Below are 19,291 nucleotides of genomic sequence, written 5' to 3'. Positions count from 1 at the left end.
AAGTTCATAAAATGTTTAAAACTAGTTAACTTGAAAATAAAAAGGGGGGGCAGGTGACAACTTCTACTTGCCAACCCTCTCTAACCTTGGCTTCACTGGGACTGCCCTTGGGTGGTTTGAGTCCTATCTTTTCTGGAGAACCTACCATGTGTCCTGGTGAGAAGAGATGTAAAGGGTGCACCATGCAAACTTAGGGGGGGGGTGCCCCAAGGATCAGTGCTGAGCCCCCTCCTCTTTTCTCCATATATACACCTCCTCACTAGACCTTATCATCATGTCCCATAGTTTTGCTTATCCATGGTATGCAAATTGTTTGCAGTTTTACAAACCCCATTGTGGGAGGATTCTGGTGCAAACCAATGTTGTCAGTTTTCTTTGATTTCTTTATTATCTTTATTATTATTTCTTTATTTACTATTTAGCAGATTTGTTCTAAACAGGAATCTGCCCCATTGTAAGTCTGACATGGAATCTATTACATCAACGCAAGGCTAAGTAACTGCACTAGGGGTTAAAAATTAGGGTTTTTTTTCAGTTTATTGAATAACGATCATGATATTTAATTTGAGTGTTTTATTAAGATAAGATGTAGCTTATAAGTGAATAAACTGTGTGACCAAGGATATAACTACACTATAGCGCTCATGAGGGAAATAGAGAATTACTCCTGAATATGTAATTTTGAACAAAACTTTACCAAAAAGGTTTTGAGTAAGTAATTGAAGGCCTGAGACAAGAAGTCCTGACAAGCAGAAAATTTTGCTCAAATAATACATCATACTGTCGGGGACATCTGAGGAAGTGAGGATCAGATGCAAAGGCTGAACTGAACTGAGACTGAAGACAAAATTTGAAGGGCTAGTGAGAAAGGTAAAAATTTTGGAAGACACTGTGGGCCATTTTAGAAAAAGGAGCTGATCGATCTTCTCTTCTTTTGAACCACTGCCTCAACAAATTGATGAGGAAAATAATGTTTTAACAAATTGTCTATTTCTGTGATATGCAAATCAAATAAGAATTCTGGAAAGGATATGATAATGCAAAGCAACTGTTAGGATGAAATGTTTTCTATTAAAATATTCTATGTCTAAGCTCTAATAAACTAATCACTGTGTATTTTCTTATAAGAATATGTCAAATTGGGGGCTTTTAGCGACTTTGTTGTTTAGCTTGTAGCTCACAATTAGCTTAAAGTAACTTCAAGTTGACGGGTAGCAATGACTAAGGGTTAATTCTCCATTATCCAATTTTGACTGATATAACTTACTAAAAATCAATCAAACTAAGGTATAAAAGATACTATATAGCCTTTCAGATTGGCAGACACAAAAGCTTTTGAGAAAGGCAAACGTAAGGGAGATAAAATGAAAAGATGACAAAGCAAAAACAACAACCTTTATTTCTATAGCACATTTTCATACAAATAATGTAGCTCAAAGTTCTTTACATGATGAATCCATCAATGTAGGGACATCATGGTCCTTTGATTAGGTTGTAGTAGCGCAGATCGCCACCATAGGAAACCGGAAAAAGAACAGAAGAGAGAGTAGGGGTTAGTACAAATTTTGGAGCCACGATGAATAGTAATGATAATTAACTGAATATACAGAGCATCAGGATTAAACTAAGATGAAGTTATGAGAAGGCCATGTTAAAGTAATATGTATTCAGCAGTTTTTTAAAGTGCTCCACTGTATCAGCCTGGCGAATTCCTATTGGCAGGCTATTCCAGATTTGAGGTGCATAACAGCAGAAGGCTGCCTCACCACTTCTTTTAAGTTTAGCTTTTGGAATTATAAGGAGACACTCATTTGAGGATCTAAGGTTACGATTTGGAATGTAAGGTGTGAGATATTCTGAAATGCACCATTAATAAGAATGAGAGATGATGTAGTTAGTCCTAAAGCCGCATCAAATTATCATGCTATGAAAAGGATAGCTGATTGATGACTGATTGAAAAGGAATAGGACTGTCTGTTTCTCTTTCAAGGAGGCAGGCATGGGAATGATGTATAAGTGTTTGTGAACCGCATCGACGACATGTGTAAACCAACAGATTCAACACATTGTGACAGAGCAAGTGAAAATGCACTGCATGGGTGCCAGGTGGGTACCCAGAAATCTGCTCCATGATAATGCTTCTGTTGCATTGGCAGCAATGGAACATATTAGCCTGAATTAAGCACAGTGTGATTTATGGGTATTCTCAATGCTGAAAAAATAACTACACAAAAAGAAGTTCTCCTCAGATTAGGACATGAAAAATACCACGGCTGCATCACTAAAAGTGATGTTCCAGAACAGTTTGTTACATGTCTTTGAATCATTTTTGAAACACAAAAAATGTATTCAATGTGAAGGATGCTAATTCAAAAAAGCTCCAAGCCTGTGAAGTCCAGTTCTAAATTAAAAAAATCAGTCTTATTACTTTTCCATCAGCCCACGTTTTATATTCAGATCCTTAAATTTAACGCTAGTATTACATTTTCAGATCAGTGATTTTGTATTATATTCCTTAACTAGCAAAATACCCGCACTTCGCAGCGGAGAAGTAGTGTGTTAAAGAAGTCATGAAAAAGAAAAGGAAACATTTTAAAAATAACGTAACATGATTGTCAATGTAATTGTTTTGTCACTGTTATGAGTGTTGCTGTATTATATATATATACACACACATAAACATATATATACATATACACATATACATCCACATATATACATATATATATACATATCTACACACGTATATATGTATGTGTGTATATATATATATATACGTATGTGTGCGTATGTATATATATGTATATATATATATATATATATATATATATATATTGAAATAAGTTTTACTGTCAAATAATGCAGAGTACGCCGCACGTGTTTCGCCCTAATTCTGGGCTCATCAGGCGTACACACTCACTGCACCCCCTCTCGGGAAAGCAAAGCCTCTTGCGTTGAGCCATGTGTAGATTGGGGTGTATATATATATATATAAATATATATATATATATATATATATATAGAGCAAAATACCCGAGCTTCGCAGCGGAGAAGTAGTGTGTTAAAGAAGTTATGAAAAAGAAAATGAAACATTTTGAAAATAACGTAACATGATTGTCAATGTAACTGTTTTGTCACTGTTATGAGTGTTGCTGTCATCAAGGATTTGATTATCATTATTTCTTTCAATCAGGTTCGTATTTGGAGGATGTGTTGTGTTCATGTTACATTTCGTATTTGTCAACCGTTGTAAAGATAACAGGTTTCATTCTTCGATTCCTTTTTTACTGCATCAATAAACAGCCCGTCTTCCTCTTTATCTGAGACATCACACACTGCATGCACAGGTTTTTTTTACACTGTCTTCGTTTAGCTGGACATTGACTTTTTCCACTGGGTGCTTTGTTTCCGCAGTAGCTACCCTTATGAATATGCTTATATGCGTCACTCGCTTCATATTCTTTTGCTGCCTTCTCAATTATGTAATGCGTTTTTTGTTCAGCGCTCTTTGGAGCTGTTGCTTTTTGTCTGTGTACTGCGTTCACAGTCAGTTCACGTGAGCCGCTCGCAGTACATGCATCGAAGGTCCTCAGCTGTGCTTATTCTATCTCATGCGATGTCCATGGCTTTTTTAATGTTAGCTAAGACCCGGCACTTAAAAGTTTCTCTCGCACTTTCGCTGAGTTTGTGCCTGACCATCTCATTTTCATTTGCAAAAGAACAGTCCTTCACCCGCGAATATTTTGCGGCAGCGTGTCTATTGGATAGCTGCTGACGGACAGCCTTATATGGGGAGGGACAACTCCGCCTCACACGGCGACTGAGCTGGAGGCTATAGCTGTATATATGGACGAAAGAAGGTTCCATTTATGACCATTGCGTGTAGAATTTTGAAATGAAACCTGCCTAACTTTTGTAAGTAAACTGTAAGGAATGAGCCTGCCAAATTTCAGCCTCCACCTACACGGGAAGTTGGCGAATTAGTGATGAGTGATGAGTGAGTCAGTGAGTGAGTGAGTGAGTGAGTGAGTGAATCAGTTTATAAGTATAAATAAACAGATTCTAAAAAAATGAATGTTTCCTTTAATAATGAATGCAGATATTAATAGAAAAGACAAACATTATATATTTGTATAAAGTATATAAACTTAATCTATACTAATAAAAGGCAAAGCCCTCACTCACTCATTCACTCACTCACTCACTGACTCACTGACTCATCACTAATTCTCCAACTTCCCGTGTGGGTGGAAAGCTGAAATTTGGCAGGCTCATTCCTTACAGCTTCCTTACAAAAGTTGGGCAGGTTTCATTTCGAAATTCTACACGTAATGGTCATAACTGGAAGCTATTTTTCTCCATATACTGTAATGGAGTTGAGCTCGAAAGCCGTGGGGGCAGAGTTTCGTGTGACATCATCACGCCTCCCACGTAATCATGTGAGCTGACTGTCAACGCAGTACGTAGAAAACAAGGAATAGCTCCAAAAAGCACTGAAGAAAACATGCATTATATAATTGAGAAGGCAGCGAAACAATAAGAAGCGAGTGAGTGACATATACAACCATATTCATGAGTGCTGCTACAAACAAAGCACGGTGTAAACCTAAAGTTTAAATTAAGTTCATAGACAGGCTGCCGCTGGCGTTTGTCATGCCCACGGGTAATGCGGGATACAAGTTTAATGTGAGGACGCAGGATATAAACGAGAGTTTTGATCACTTTGTAACTAAGTTAAAATTGCAGGTGAAGGGGCTGTGCTTATGAAAATTCAGAGAGACGATGTTTGTGGGGGATTGACAGTTAAGGCGGGTGGGGGAGTCACATCATCATCTCCCCTCCCAATACCTCATTTCGCTCTGAGCTGAGCTCCGCAGCTAACGCAGTGTTACGGAACCGACTTTGTGACGCTGCCACCAAATACTCACAGAAAAATCCACAAGTTAATATGTTATGTCTCTACAGTTTCTCCACACTGAATCCTCCAGGCACTACTTACAAAAGGTTACATTGACAATCGTGTTATGTTATTTTTAAAATGTTTCATTTTCTTAGCACAAGCACAGCTGAGAAGCTTCGATGCATGTGCTCCATAACACGTTAAAAAATAATGCATTTAATCACACTTTGCATTACAAGCAAAGGGTAACTTCTGTCAATGCATGATTTCCTGGTACACGGATTACATTGACCAGCACTTCCCGATTCATTTTACCCTCGCACCCCCCTGGTTTGAGAAGAAGTATGAAAAAATATGAGGTTAACACAGAAAAACAGATCACCAATTGAAGCTTTATGAATAATCGATTCGCCATCAATAATTGTTTTGGTAAAGCCATACTCAGTGTAATCCGACTTCCATTTTATAATTTTTCCGCCACTAGCCATGATTAAATGAACGGTAAAAAAGTAAGAGCGAAGTGAGGGTGACTTATTCAGGCAGGCAGGCGACAGCTCAATAACTCGAATTTGGATATAAGTAGGTTCTATTTAGAAAACTTGAATATATAAAGTCATTCCCAAATATATAAAGTCAAAACCTGAGTATATAAAAACGGCGTTGGAATATTTCGGAATATATACAGTAAGTGCTGGAATATATAAAGTCAAAACCTAAATATATAAAGTCAGCGTCGGAATATATAAAGTCAGCGCTGGAATATATAAAGTCAAATCTTGAATATATAAAGTCAGCGCTGCAATATATAAAGTCAATGTCGGAATATACAAAGTCAGCGCTGGAATATCCATCCATTTCCCAACCCGTTGAATCCGACCACAGGGTCACGGGGGTCTGCTGGAACCAATCCCAGCCAACACTGGGCGCAAGGCAGGAACCAATCCTGGGCAGGGCACATGCATCATTTTCAAAACATTAACCGAACAGTGTTTTTTTAATTTATTTTTCTGAATACATTTTTGTTAACTTAGTTCAGTTCAGAGTCGTTTCAATCAATAGATTTTGACTTTCACTTTATATATTCAGAAGTGAGTTTATATACAGTAATCCCTCCTCGATCGCGGGGGTTGCGTTCCAGAACCCCCCACGATGGACGAAAATCCGCGAAGTAGAAACCATATGTTTGTGTAGTTATTTTTATATATTTTAAGCCCTTATAAACTCTCCCACACTGTTATCATTATTAAAGCCCTCTAGACATGAAATAACACCCTTTAGTCAAAAGTTTAAACTGTGCTCCATGACAAGACAGAGATGACAGTTCTTTCTCACAATTAAAAGAATGCAAATAGATCTTCTTCTCTTCAGGAGCAGAGAATTTCAGAGAGAGAGAGCTCGCAAAGAAAAGCAAACAATCAAAAAATCAATACTTGTGCTTTTAAGTTTGACGCGGCATTTTTTAGAGGAGCGTCAGTATCTTCTAAGCAAACAGCCCCTCTGCTCACATCTCCTCCGTCAGGCGCAGAGAACGTCAGAGAGAGAGCGAGATTAAAGCAACAATCAAAAAATCAATACGTGTGCTTTTGTGCTTTTAAATATGCCGAGCACCGCAATAAAGCGGCATTTTTTTAGAGGAGCGTCAGTATCTTTTAAGCAAACAGCACCTCTGCTCACAGCCCCTCCGTCAGGCGCAGAGAATGTCCGAGAGGGTGAGAGAGAGGCAGAGACAAGCAAACAATCAAGCTCCGCGTGGGATGCATATCTTATAGCATTGAGGAGTTTTAGTTAATATGTAATACGTGCTCTGATTGGGTAGCTTCTAAGCCATCTGCCAATAGCGTCCCTTGTATGAAATCAACAGGGCAAACAAACTGAGGAAGCGTGTAGCATAAATTAAAAGACCCACTGTCTGCAGAAATCCGCGACCAGCGAGAAATCTGTGATATATATTTAGATATGCTTACATTTAAAATCCGCGATAGAGTGAAACCGCGAAAGTCAAAGCGCGATATAGCGAGGGATTACTGTACTCCGGTGTTGACTTTATATAATCAGGAATGACTTTATAAATTCCGACGCTGACTTTATGTATTCAGGTTTTGACTTTATATATTCCAGCGCTGACTTTATATATTCCGACACTGACTTTATATATTTAGGTTTTCACTTTATATATTCCAGTGATGACTTTATATATTCAACTTTTGACTATATATATTTAGAAAAAAGTTTTGACTTTTTGTACTGACACTGACTTTATACATTCAAGTTTTGACTTTATATATTCCCACAGTGACTTTATATATTCAAGTTTTGACCTTATATATTCTGACGCCGACTTTATATATTCACAAAATCAATGTATTTGCCTGTTTGGCACCCCATAGTATATGTGTGTGTGTATATATGTACACATGTATGTATATATATATATATATATATATATATATATATATATATATATATATATATATATATATATATATATGCCAGCAACAATCATGACAATGAAAAAACAATTACATTGTCAATCATGTTACATTATTATTAAAATGTTTCCTTTTCTTTTTACTTCTCCGGTGCCAAGCGCAGGTATTTTGCTATATATATATATATATATAGATATGACAACAACACTCATATCAATGACAAAACAATTACATTAACAATCATGTTACGTTATTTTTAAAAATTTTCCTTTTCTTTTTCATAACTTCTTTAACACACTACTTCTCCGCTGCAAAGCGCGGGTATTCTGCTAGTATACTTATATTGGGCATTTCAAAGCTTTTCTGAAATAACCACAGCATTTGACCAAGTGAAAGACCTTCATGCATAAAATGTTTATGAAGAAAGCGGAATATTGTGTACTTTGGTAATATGTTTCTATTACTAAATTATCATGATATTTTTAATGGTTTCCCTAGTTTAAATTTATAACAAAAGTGAATTTCCTGGTTTGTACAGAATGACACTAGTAATTTTAATTTGAGTTTTTACAAACGAAAATAACTTGGGAGCTTGAAACTAAGGAAAAAAACTATTTTCTAGGATTTTAACCTCAAAAACCAATAATAAGATATTATAATTAAATAGACAAGGTACACAACATTGCCCAGGTACAGTATATCTGTATTATAGTTTAAGGCAAGAATGCAAATGTTCATGTGTTTTTTTTGGATTTCATAATTAAGGTAACTGGATTCTTGCTGGATTGTTACCATGTACACTGTTTCTTTATTTTTCTTTGTTTGCTGCAGTCTCATAAATAGATGTTTTATCCCATATTACTAAACATTTTGTTCAATAATTGAAACACTAACACAGCAAGTAAGCTTCTATTATATCTCATCTGGATATGGAAGAGGCAAAGATCCAGAGTGAGGATAAAAGTAAGGTTAAAACGATATAGACTTTGCTTGAATTCATATAGTGAGATATAATATGTTCAATTACTTTGTTGCAGCTGGTTGTCCATTATGTATGTGTTCAACATTTCTGTTATGCTACACTTAAACAGATCTTTGTAGACACGGAACACACATGAAATGCATGTGTTCCAAATATCGATATATTATTTACCTTTTACAGCTCCCGGTACTTCACTCCCCGATAAACAAGGCTTGAGCTGGAAGAGCTTTTTGCCCTTCCTGCAGCGATGGGGGATGGGATAGCAGGCTGCTTGCAACTTTTACTTATCGACACATTTACAGTACAAAACAAACAACGCTGACAGAGAGGAGCAAACGGATTTAAGTTGGGGCCGGGTTTACAAGTTTTTTGGTAGGCTTTGGTAATTCTAGTGTTAAAGGACTCCATTTCCCAGTTGTCCCAAGGGTATTGCCCTGATTGGACAACTGTAGGGGGAGCAGGGTCTGCTGGATATGAAGGGCTGGTGGTAACTTTAAAAGGAAGCCGGCTAGACATTAAGAAAAAAAAGTCTTTTTTATTGTGTCTGTGCTCACCTGTCTGTTTTGTCATCTGCATCATCAGCCTTGGACTATTGCTTATTCCTGGATCACGGCCTCTATGGATGTATGGACTGTCTTGTGCCTGCCTGTCATGTGAGTAGTATGTCAGAGGGAGCGCTTCCTAATCACTCATTCCTAATCCTCGCCACATCAGGAATTCTGGTAGGACCGTTTATACATTGCTTACAGCAAGCTTTTCACAGGATCATCATTTTGTTCTTTCTTTCCTCAACATCTGTTCATGCTGCTTTTGGACTCTTTATGGATTTAGCTGTTAGTGTTTTTTGTTAGTTGTTTATCATTGTGTTATTTGTTATCATCTTATCGCCATAGGTGTTTAGGGAGGGTTATCTGTACAGTACATTTGTTTATGTGTTTGTGTCATTTAATATACCATATTATTATTTTATACACTGTTAATTCACGTATCCTGTGGGTATGTGGCACAAGTCAGGCCAAGGCTGGGTGCGTTCCTGCGGTCCCCACCAAACAAATATCCAAATCACCATTTCTACAACTGTGTGAATCTGAGAGGCTCCAGACCACTACAGCTTTCAGCTTTCATACAAGTTGTCTGAACTGTTTTATCTCATAGCAAATCATTCAGGTACTCTTATTTTAGATGCTATTTTAATGTTGGGCAAGTTCCATCAGACTGATTGGAAAAAGCAGAAGGGAGTCTGGAGATTTTTCATGAATGTGCAATGGTGAAAAGGGAGCACAGTACATACAGTATGATCAACATATTGAACTGCGGGCTGAATTACTGCCCAGGAAAGTACAGATAGATCATCCTAGCTGACTCGCCATCAGAAATGACTCACTCTGTACCAGTATGATGAATTGTTCTGAATACTGATGACTTCAAACAAGAAATCAAGTATCTATTGAGCATATTCCATTCATGAACACTATGAGCTGGATCTTCTCTATCCAAATATTAATGAATTTAAATATAAACCTGTGGCTCAATTTGAGCAGGTCTGACTTCATTTTACTGCCTTCTATAAGGCCATTTTTAACTGCAGCAGCTCTCTGTTGCCCAGGCTAGTTTTTATGTGTGTTTGGGGTTATTGTCTTTACTTATTTATTTATGAAGCTTCTGTAAATTTGTAATTTTCTCTTGGGGTGGAATAAAGTATAATCTCTCTATGTACTAATCCCCTATTCATAATAAAAACCATTGAAGCATTATCAGCTCTGAATATTAACTTGGATTGACTCTAATATACATTCAAATTATCATGAAAATCCACTCAGCTGTTTAGGAGTAATGTGTGATTTTTGTGGTGCTGTCCCTCCCAATGGAAATTCTTAAATTTCAATGAAGTCTCCATGAAGTAATTTAAACTGTATGAACAATAATGTAAATACAAAATTACCTGAAAGTAGACAGCCATTTTTGAGTGACTCATGATTTGTGTGTTGCAAGCCCCAGCATTGTTCCCATTGAACCACTTGTGTGGAAATACAGCCTACACAAAAAGTAGAGTTAAATCAAAGAAGAATGCCAAACCATTACCATTGGCTAAACCGTTCTGAAATAATATCATAGGCTTGGTTCTCCTGTCATCAATTTAAACACACAGAATTTTAGGATTGTGTCTTTTCTATTTATCTTTTACACTTTTTACACGTTTTCCGGTGTTAATATTTTAACAACAAATAAAAAAATGCATGTACAAAGTATTTCGAACATTCTGAGAATACAAATAGACAATAGACATGTGGATTATTCACAAGTTTTTTGTTTATCAATGTTCGGATTCAGCGGGTTGGGAAATGTATGGATGGATGTTTTTGACGTCATTTGCCATTGCCCAGAGTTCGTCACCATTTGGTCCTGTTCATTTTGAATCTTTGCTGTTTTTTCTCATGAAAATATGAGACTAAAACTTTTCCTTGTCCACCAGTACAAACTAAAGGGGTAATAAACATTAAAAGATCATTTTTAGGCAGAGTACCCTTAAAAATCTAGTTTTAAAGTTGTATCAAGAGTAACATGCATGCAAAATTTCACAAATTTCAGCTGTTTTGGAGCCCCCTTATTACAACGATCCCAGATGAAATTTTTAAAACTTCAGGTAGCCTGTATTTTAAGTTGAAGCAACAGCAGCCTATAGACAAGATTTCATGAAAATCAGGTTGGCTGTTCTTTTTTTTTTGTTTGTTTGTTTTTTTTTGTGTGTGTGACTGACAAACAAACAAACAAATAGACAAGATGATATCTGAGAGCTGAAATAAGGTTCTAAATTTTCAAAACAGACGAATAATATCAAGCAAATCTGAAATATTCAAAAGACAGACAGAAGGTATTACAATTTTATTTTATAGGTTAATTAATTTATATCATTAATGTTCTTTACAGATTAAAAAAAGTATCTTCCAACTGGCACAACCTTAATTTTTTTAATATTTCATATTCTTCAACATTTTACGTAAACTGCTTCTAATTTCTTTAGTTCTGAGGCAATAAATTACTGGATTCATTAATGATGGAAACACATTGCGTACTATGAGACCCAAAATATGGGCGTCCTTTGATGTCGATGGAATCCTGTCTGAAATTAAGACTCCAGCAGCAGTTAAGAAAAAGACAAAAATCACAAGCATATGTGTGCCACACGTGTAGAAAGCCTTCATTCTTCCCTCTTTAATGGCAATCTTGACAACTAAGTATATAATCCGCACATAGGAAAAGAGGATTAACACCAATGGAGTGAACAACACACTCATAGGAAAAAATAATATTGCAGAATTAGAAATCTGAATGTCTCCACAGGCTACAAACAACAAAGAACCAAAGTCACAAAACACATAGATAACATTAGTGACTTTACAAAATGAAAGCCTGAGAGCAAAACCCAAAGTAATGCTTGCCCAAAGAAACCCAGCCACCCAGCAGCCAATCACCAATTTGGAGATGCGACTGTTAGTGACTAAATTAGGATAATGAAGGGGGTAACAGATTGCGACATAACGATCATAGGCCATTAATGTAAGGAGGAAACACTCTGTTGAGAAAAGTCCAGTCAGGAACATCGTCTGAGTAAAACAAGCAGCTAAAGGCACAATTCTGTATTCGAGTATTAATAGGACTAGCAGACTGGGCAGAGTGTTAGTGCTGATGGCGATGTCAAGAACAGCCAAACCACACACTAAGATGTACATGGGGGTGTGCAGAGTTCTGTCACAAGCAAAGATGGTGATCAACAGAATGTTCCCGGCTAAAGTGAAGAGGTAAACTGTGAGGAAGACCCCAAACAGAGTTCTCCTGCTGTCTTGATCTCTGAATCCTGGGAATCCAACAATGAGAAATTCTGTGACTACAGAACTGTTTTGGTTCAATGTAGACATCGACAACTTCAGGTTAAGCTGGAAGAGAGAAAAAAAAAAATAAAAAAACAGAAGCTAATATTTAATAGTTGTTTTAAAGAATTGTACGGACATTTGTTTATAAACAAATCCACTATTTCAGGCACAATACTAAAATGTTAACATTACAATCAAAATTAAAATAAACACATTATTCCTCATGATAATCTAAAAATGTCTTTTTTAAATCTTCTTTTTAATGTTTAGCCCTTCTCCAACTCAAATTGAATCAATGGAAATTTACTTTTAATTAATTTAGAGCAGGATCTTTATGAAACAAAAATAAAAATAGTATTAAAAAATAAACTAATAAATAAATAAAAACTAATTTTGATTACTTTTTACATTTTTAAACCCCAGCTGAATGCTACTTAAAATATTCAGTGTAATTCACATCCATTTATTTTTGGATTATACTTTTACAAATTACAAACTTCACAAATAACTAATTACAGAATTGATGCACATAAAGATACGGACGTGTTCAAGTAAAGCTAAGTTGTTTAAAATGCCTGTCTGGTGACTTTGATCTTTATTTTGTCTTTCAAGTCACATGCACCATCAGTCTACAAGTTTCTTCTGAATTCTCATAATTTCTGCCACTCACTTATTAGTGTCGTACATATACAAATGAACATGGTCATGATAATATAGAAATAAAGAGATATACTGACATATCACACTTGGATACCTGCAATCACGGATGCCAATCAAGAACAGCTTCACTAAAAAAATGATAAATAAACCGTACATATACCAAATATTAACAACTTCAGTACTTACAAGGCACCATTCAGTATTAACCGCTACAAATATGATACATGTTGCAGTTAACCGAAAAATATGCAGACATTAGTATAGTGTAAAATACATGTAGTTAAAATACTTTATGAATTTTTATGGTTTTATCTGAAATATAAATTCAATATATTTTTTACTTAATGCATTTTAACAAACAAATATCCAAACATACTGTGTGTGTCCATACCTTTGTTTCACACAGATCATTAATTTATTTTAATTAACTTTTACATGGAAAAATTAAACACAGTCATTTCAATGAACTCCTCGTTAACTCACCAAAAGTATTTCAAGTAGGCAGCTGCTTTGGCACATGCCCTGCAGTTTATTCCATACTAAGCCAATTACATATTTTCAGGAAACGCCTTACATACTCCTCACTTTAAATGGTCAGATTAGACGTTAAATTATGAACAAGTAACATTGTAAAGTGTTGAGTTGTAATGGAGTTTCCAGTATCCCATCCATCCATCAATTTTCTAACCCGCTGAATCCGAATACAGGGTCACGGGGGTCTGCTGGAGTCAATCCCAGCCAACACAGGGCACAAGGCAGGAACCAATCCTGGGCAGGGTGCCAACCCACCGCAGCAGTATCCCATATGGGGTAAATAAATTTGTTCAAAGGTTCTTCGGGAGAAAATGTGTTTAATATCTACAGTATATCTTCAGCATTAGTTTCTGAAAATGAATAAATCTGCTATCAGGCTAACAGTTGAAAACAAAGTCTGAAATATTACAGCATTGGCTCTTAAGCAACGTTTGTATCAGTTATTCTCATGTAGAATATTGCAATACTGCGCAATCATTTTCAATCAAAATGACAACTCAGTATGTCAAACACAAGAATGTTAAAAGACATGAACACTCTTTGACACAAGTTATTTGAAATCGTCTAATTTTAATTACTATTTTCAAACCCAGCATTGCACTAAGGGCAAAACAGTGCAGGTCCTTATTACTTACTGTACTTGTCTGCGGTTAATATTAGAATCTGAGCTGTCGCAGTGTGATTTGGTCCAGGACATATTTTAATATAAGAAACAGTTATGAAATATCTACTGAATTATATTTTCAATAACAGGTTAATATATTTTTTAAAATATACTGTAATATACAAAAAAGGATTAATTAAAGTATATTGAAATTTATACTTAAAACATATCAAAGTATGTTAAAAGCATTTGCTGAATATTATAAATATATTGTTTTGTATTACTTATATTTTAAAATTATATAAAGAAATACATTTTTATATTTTGAAAATTATATTGCAATGTAGAAAAAATGGAAGTAATGTGCATATTTCAGTATATGACAAAATACTGTAATAAATGTATCCTATACGTATATCATATATTAAGTTGTATTAATATTGATAGTAGTATATTTTAAAAAATATATGTTACGTGTATTTCATTTTTGTAATGGACAGGATGAACTGAATGAACAAAGCCACCATTAATGTGCTGGTTAAAAAAACAAGTGATTCAATTGAGCCAAGGGTGTCACGCATTTTCTAGTTTTACAGTTATTACTTTTCTTGATCGATGTGTTAAGATATTTTTCCCACACTTACAAGAAACGCTAAAAATGTGCAGAATAAAATTTTCAATAAAAACCATGACTAACATCTGTCTCTCATGCAACATAAAAATTATTTTATCCCAAAAGTTCTTTAGAATGCTTAGTTAATTCACAGCTTTCATAATATCCCTCATATAGAAAAGTGTGTGTATTTTATTTACATTGCAAACACTCCTGGCAATTCTACTGCAGGATAGTCCACGCCAAAGTGACGAAAGTAAAAAAGACAAATTGACCTGTTGGGTTAAGCTAGTGAAGCTGCAATTCTTAATCACTTCCTACACTATACTATATAGTAAGTTATGTATCTATGAAATTTTTAATATACAAAAAGTAAATTCATTTTATCTCACTGTCCATTACAACTGAAGAAAAAAAATATATGCTTACCAAACACTCAGTCACAACTGGACATAAATAGTTGAAACGGTACTGCAGAGCTAGCAGTTTATTTTATGGTCCAGCCTTCTAGGAAGTTAATCACCGGGGAGGTAATTATGGAAGGGCAGGAAATTTATTTGTTGTGAAATAGATGAAAGGATGTTGTGCTCCCTGGAGGTTACTGGAGAATAACAAGTAATTGTCGAACAGAAAACTAGATCAACTTGTGACACCATGCACAGTGACACAGTGCTCAGAAACTAAGTACTTAATTTACAAGCACATTCTAGCTTAAAGTGTCATTATTCCATTTATGCAGTCCTATTTAAATTTTAAAATGATGCACCTAGGCTTAATAGTTTTTGTAAGAACGATGTGCATTAAACTTATGGGGTTTAAGGCAACCAAATCATTTTTGAAAGGAACAAAGTCACTGATAGAAATTATGTAGCTAATGTGTATGTCATAATTATATATATTATAATTCATCTGTTATTAATTAATTCTATATAAACTGCACTTCAGGCGCTTTTACAAGGGCTTGTGCAGCTGAATGACCTTATAAGAATTACCCTCGAGCCAGGATTATAGACTTGACAGTTGATTTGGATCTACCATAGAGTTTATTTCACTGAGAACAAGTGTCTGTACCATGCTTGAACAATTTGTAAGAAAAGAGAGCGAAAGACTGTATAGTGTACCACATGAAAGCATTAGGTAGCATGTGGCTTTTGGGATATAAAGAAATGGCATCATTATGATATGCTCCACTTTTAGTTACAGTTGCTGAGCCAAACCTGTGACCGACAGCATGATGAGTAGTATTTGCTCCATCCTGATTTTTGATACAATTCGAAAAGTTTCACACTGATAGGTTTTTCGAGCTTGAGTTGCTCATTTTAGGTTCTGACACTGAATTAGGTCCTGAAATTTAACCAGGCTAGTACAGATCTTGAATTTTTCTACTTTTCAACCACTTTGATGTAGACTTGCTTTTGTGTTTTGCCTCACTGCCTTGCTGCATAAACCAATATGCTTGAGCATTAGCTAACATATGGGTGTCAGTTTATTCTTTTTAGGAATTTTACAAGTCAGAGTAAAACTCATAGATACTGCAATTACTACAAAATGTGCACCTCCTGAGAAAGCAAAGCATATCCACGCCATCGCACTACATCCCCCCTCTTTGATTGTTGGTACTGTGAAATGCCAAATTTTGTTTGGGCCAAGCATACAGGAACACACTTCATCCAAACAATTCCTGTTTTGCTTCATTGATACATAGAATATTCTCCCAAAATGCAATGTTGCCAAAGCCTTGGAAAATATAGAGCAGGAGTCCTGCAAAGTACGTATTCCAGGTATTTCAAGATACCTTACAGCTGGTGAAGCGAAGTAAGTGTCATCACATCTAATGTGTGTTGAGCGTACTGGTGCAATAATGGCTGCCATTGTATCATCCAGGTGGATGCTGCACATTAGTGCTTGTTGAAGTGGCTCCTTACTCTCTATGTAAATCTCTTTGAGTAGTGAGAAAAGCACTATATAAATGTACATAATTATTATCATTATTGCACCCTTTCTCTCTCTCTCTCATAACAATGTTGCATTTCCTACATTAGAAGCTGTATGACATACTTCCATTTTAAATAGCTGCATAGGGTCTGTATGCTGCTTAATTGCTGTATTGCGTCTGCATCATGCCAATGGAGGTTATTTGTTTACACTATGGCTTCATGGTTACTTTTAGTCTGTTATATCAGTAACATTCAAATGATGAAAAATGTACCCTTGGTCCTTGCTGTTAAACTGAATTTAATTTAAGCTAATTATGAGATACAAGTTAAATAACAAAGTCCCTAAAAACCCCTATTTAACATCTTCTTACAAGCATATACACGCATATACTTACTGGATAGTTTATTTAAACATAGATATTCAAATAGATAATAACAATTTCTTCCCAGTGTTTGCTTTACTTTTGCATATACTCCCCATGATGCCTTCTTCTTTTGCCTATCCCAGAATTCAACACTCTGTTATAACACATTGTTTATTCCTGTCAATTTGTTGGTTCAAATCAAGAGCAAATCTAACAGACTCCTTTTATAGGATGCTCTCAAATTAGGCTAATAATGTCTTCTAAAACTTACCTTTTTCATTAGCCTTTCAAATATTTGTTTGCATTCAGCCTCTCCTACATCTCCCGACAGCATGATGGTATTGTCTGCCTGTCGGCTTTTCTCCAAACCTTTTTCTAAACTCTTTTTTAAATGCTACTTTTCGTTAATGAGCTCTATGATATACAGTAGTTATAGTCTTGGTCAAACAGTTTATTCACTTAATAGCTACATTTGTCTAAATAAAGCACTCAAATTAAATATTAGGAATCGTATGTAATAAACTGAAAAAGTAGATTTCATCCTCATTAGACATAAACTCTTCATTTCTTATGCAATAAGATGTGCTTTTATGACACACTAGCTATGATCGCTTTTTGCCTTCAAATTATATAGAAAAAATATGAAAGTTTATTGATAAAATCTCACTGGGACTGCTTTTTTTATTCACTCAAATCAAATGGATGGATTATGAATTTTGTGTACTGGGAAGATGGACGAAAGTGTTTATTTCTTGTTTTAGAGCTTCTGTAATGCCAAAATTTCCTCTTGGGGACCAATAAAGTATAAATAATAAGAATAATTAGAACAATTATCATATTTTGTTGTTTGGAAGAATAACAACATATTTTGATTCCCTTTAATTTTTTTATATTGCCATCTTCTTTTATTCTCTAATTTTAACTTACTGTATTACACTACCAATGTCCCAAAGGAAATGAGAACCATTGTGAATTTTATCTTGCATTGTGTTTTTTTATTAATTCATTTGTCCAAATTGCCCCTGCATGATAATTTATTTAGGAGTTTAAAATTATGGCTGCAGGTGACAAGTATGTCATTAATATTCTATGCATTTTTTTGGCTTATGTATACTTAATGTCTGTGCTTGTGTATTCATACACAACACTCACTACCATAGAAGGGCAAATGGAATTATTAAAAACTGTGGTTATCCAGCACAGCCATTTTTCTCACCCCTTCCTTTTGCATTTGCACCAGTAGATTCAGGGGCAGTTTCTACCTACACATATTAAGATTACTGAACAGCCAATCATAATAAAAAATATTTCAACATAAAAAATGCACTGATATAAACATAAATACTGGCAGATATATATATTGAGTATAATTGTGTGTGTTTGGGGTTTATACACTGTATAATAGCCAAATAGGCTTTTCTCCCACTTATTGGCATGTACAAAATACAATGACAGTCTTACCTGCAGGTCTCCTCAGAACAAAAAGACACACAAATACACACCACATAAAAGGTTACACAGCAAGCAAAATATACTGCTCACAAAACTTAAGGGAAAACTTAATCATCTCCGTGTCACACCAACAATTATGCTTCAGCAATATCAATCTGTCCAGTCAGGTGTTTGTGAATCAACTGCACCTGCTTTGGAGCAAGTGAAAGTTACAACATGTGCACTGGACAGGCAACAGCAAGACAACCTCCAAAAAGGGAATGGTTTTACAGGTGGTGGCCACAGAAAATTGCTCTCTCCTTATCTTTCCTGATTGGTTTTACTGTAGTGTTCTTGTCACTACTGGTAGTAAGAGGCGGTACTTGCTGCCGATTCAGGTTGTACAGGTAGTGCAGGTCCTATAGAACACCACATCCATGCGTACCATCGCAAGAAGGTTTGCTGTGTCTCACAGCACAGTCTCAACAGCATGGAGGAGAAATCAGGAGACTGGCCATTATAGGAGGAAAGCTAGGGATGTGTGGGCAAATCAACGGCATCAATGCCTTTGTCATCCAGGAACTGCCATCATTTTTTTGAGCAGTGCATATACAGTACATATAGTAAGGGTTCCATCAGTCAAAAGCAACGTTGGAAAGGTGGGCTGCAGTTTTTCTTGCTGTTGTTGTTTTTGTTGTTGTTGCAGCATTGTTTGTGTCTCAAGATGTTAATTGCAATAATTTAAGAAACTATGAATTTTATTTTCTGTCAAAAAATTCTTAAGAAGAATAACCAGTCATTCATATGTAAGATAATGCTTGAACATAGACACGTCATGCAGCAAGGCAGTAATCCAAAACACAAAAACAACCAGATTGACTGGAATTAGGTAGATTGAAGTTTTGTATTAGCCTTGTCAAAGTCTACAACTTAAAAAGGCTCTGAAATGAGGATTTCATGGTCC

At 35.5% G+C, this 19,291-nt stretch overlaps 1 protein-coding gene across 1 annotated transcript; it reads right to left on the bottom strand.

Moving 5' to 3' along the window:
- Positions 1 to 11,280: 11,280 nt before the first annotated feature.
- LOC120524311 (olfactory receptor 2D2-like) lies at positions 11,281 to 17,230 on the bottom strand. Its single transcript, XM_039746173.1, has 2 exons — positions 17,168 to 17,230; positions 11,281 to 12,246 (listed from the first exon to the last, which is right to left on the bottom strand). The coding sequence occupies exons 1-2, from the start codon at positions 17,228 to 17,230 to the stop codon at positions 11,281 to 11,283; spliced, it is 1,029 nt and encodes a 342-aa protein (XP_039602107.1).
- Between the last annotated feature and the right edge of the window lie 2,061 nt (positions 17,231 to 19,291).

This window comes from Polypterus senegalus, chromosome 2 (genome assembly GCF_016835505.1).
Source record: "Polypterus senegalus isolate Bchr_013 chromosome 2, ASM1683550v1, whole genome shotgun sequence".
Classification (NCBI taxonomy): domain Eukaryota; kingdom Metazoa; phylum Chordata; class Cladistia; order Polypteriformes; family Polypteridae; genus Polypterus; species Polypterus senegalus.
Note: the sequence above shows the minus strand (reverse complement) of the source record. Positions and strands in the feature narration are given on the sequence as shown.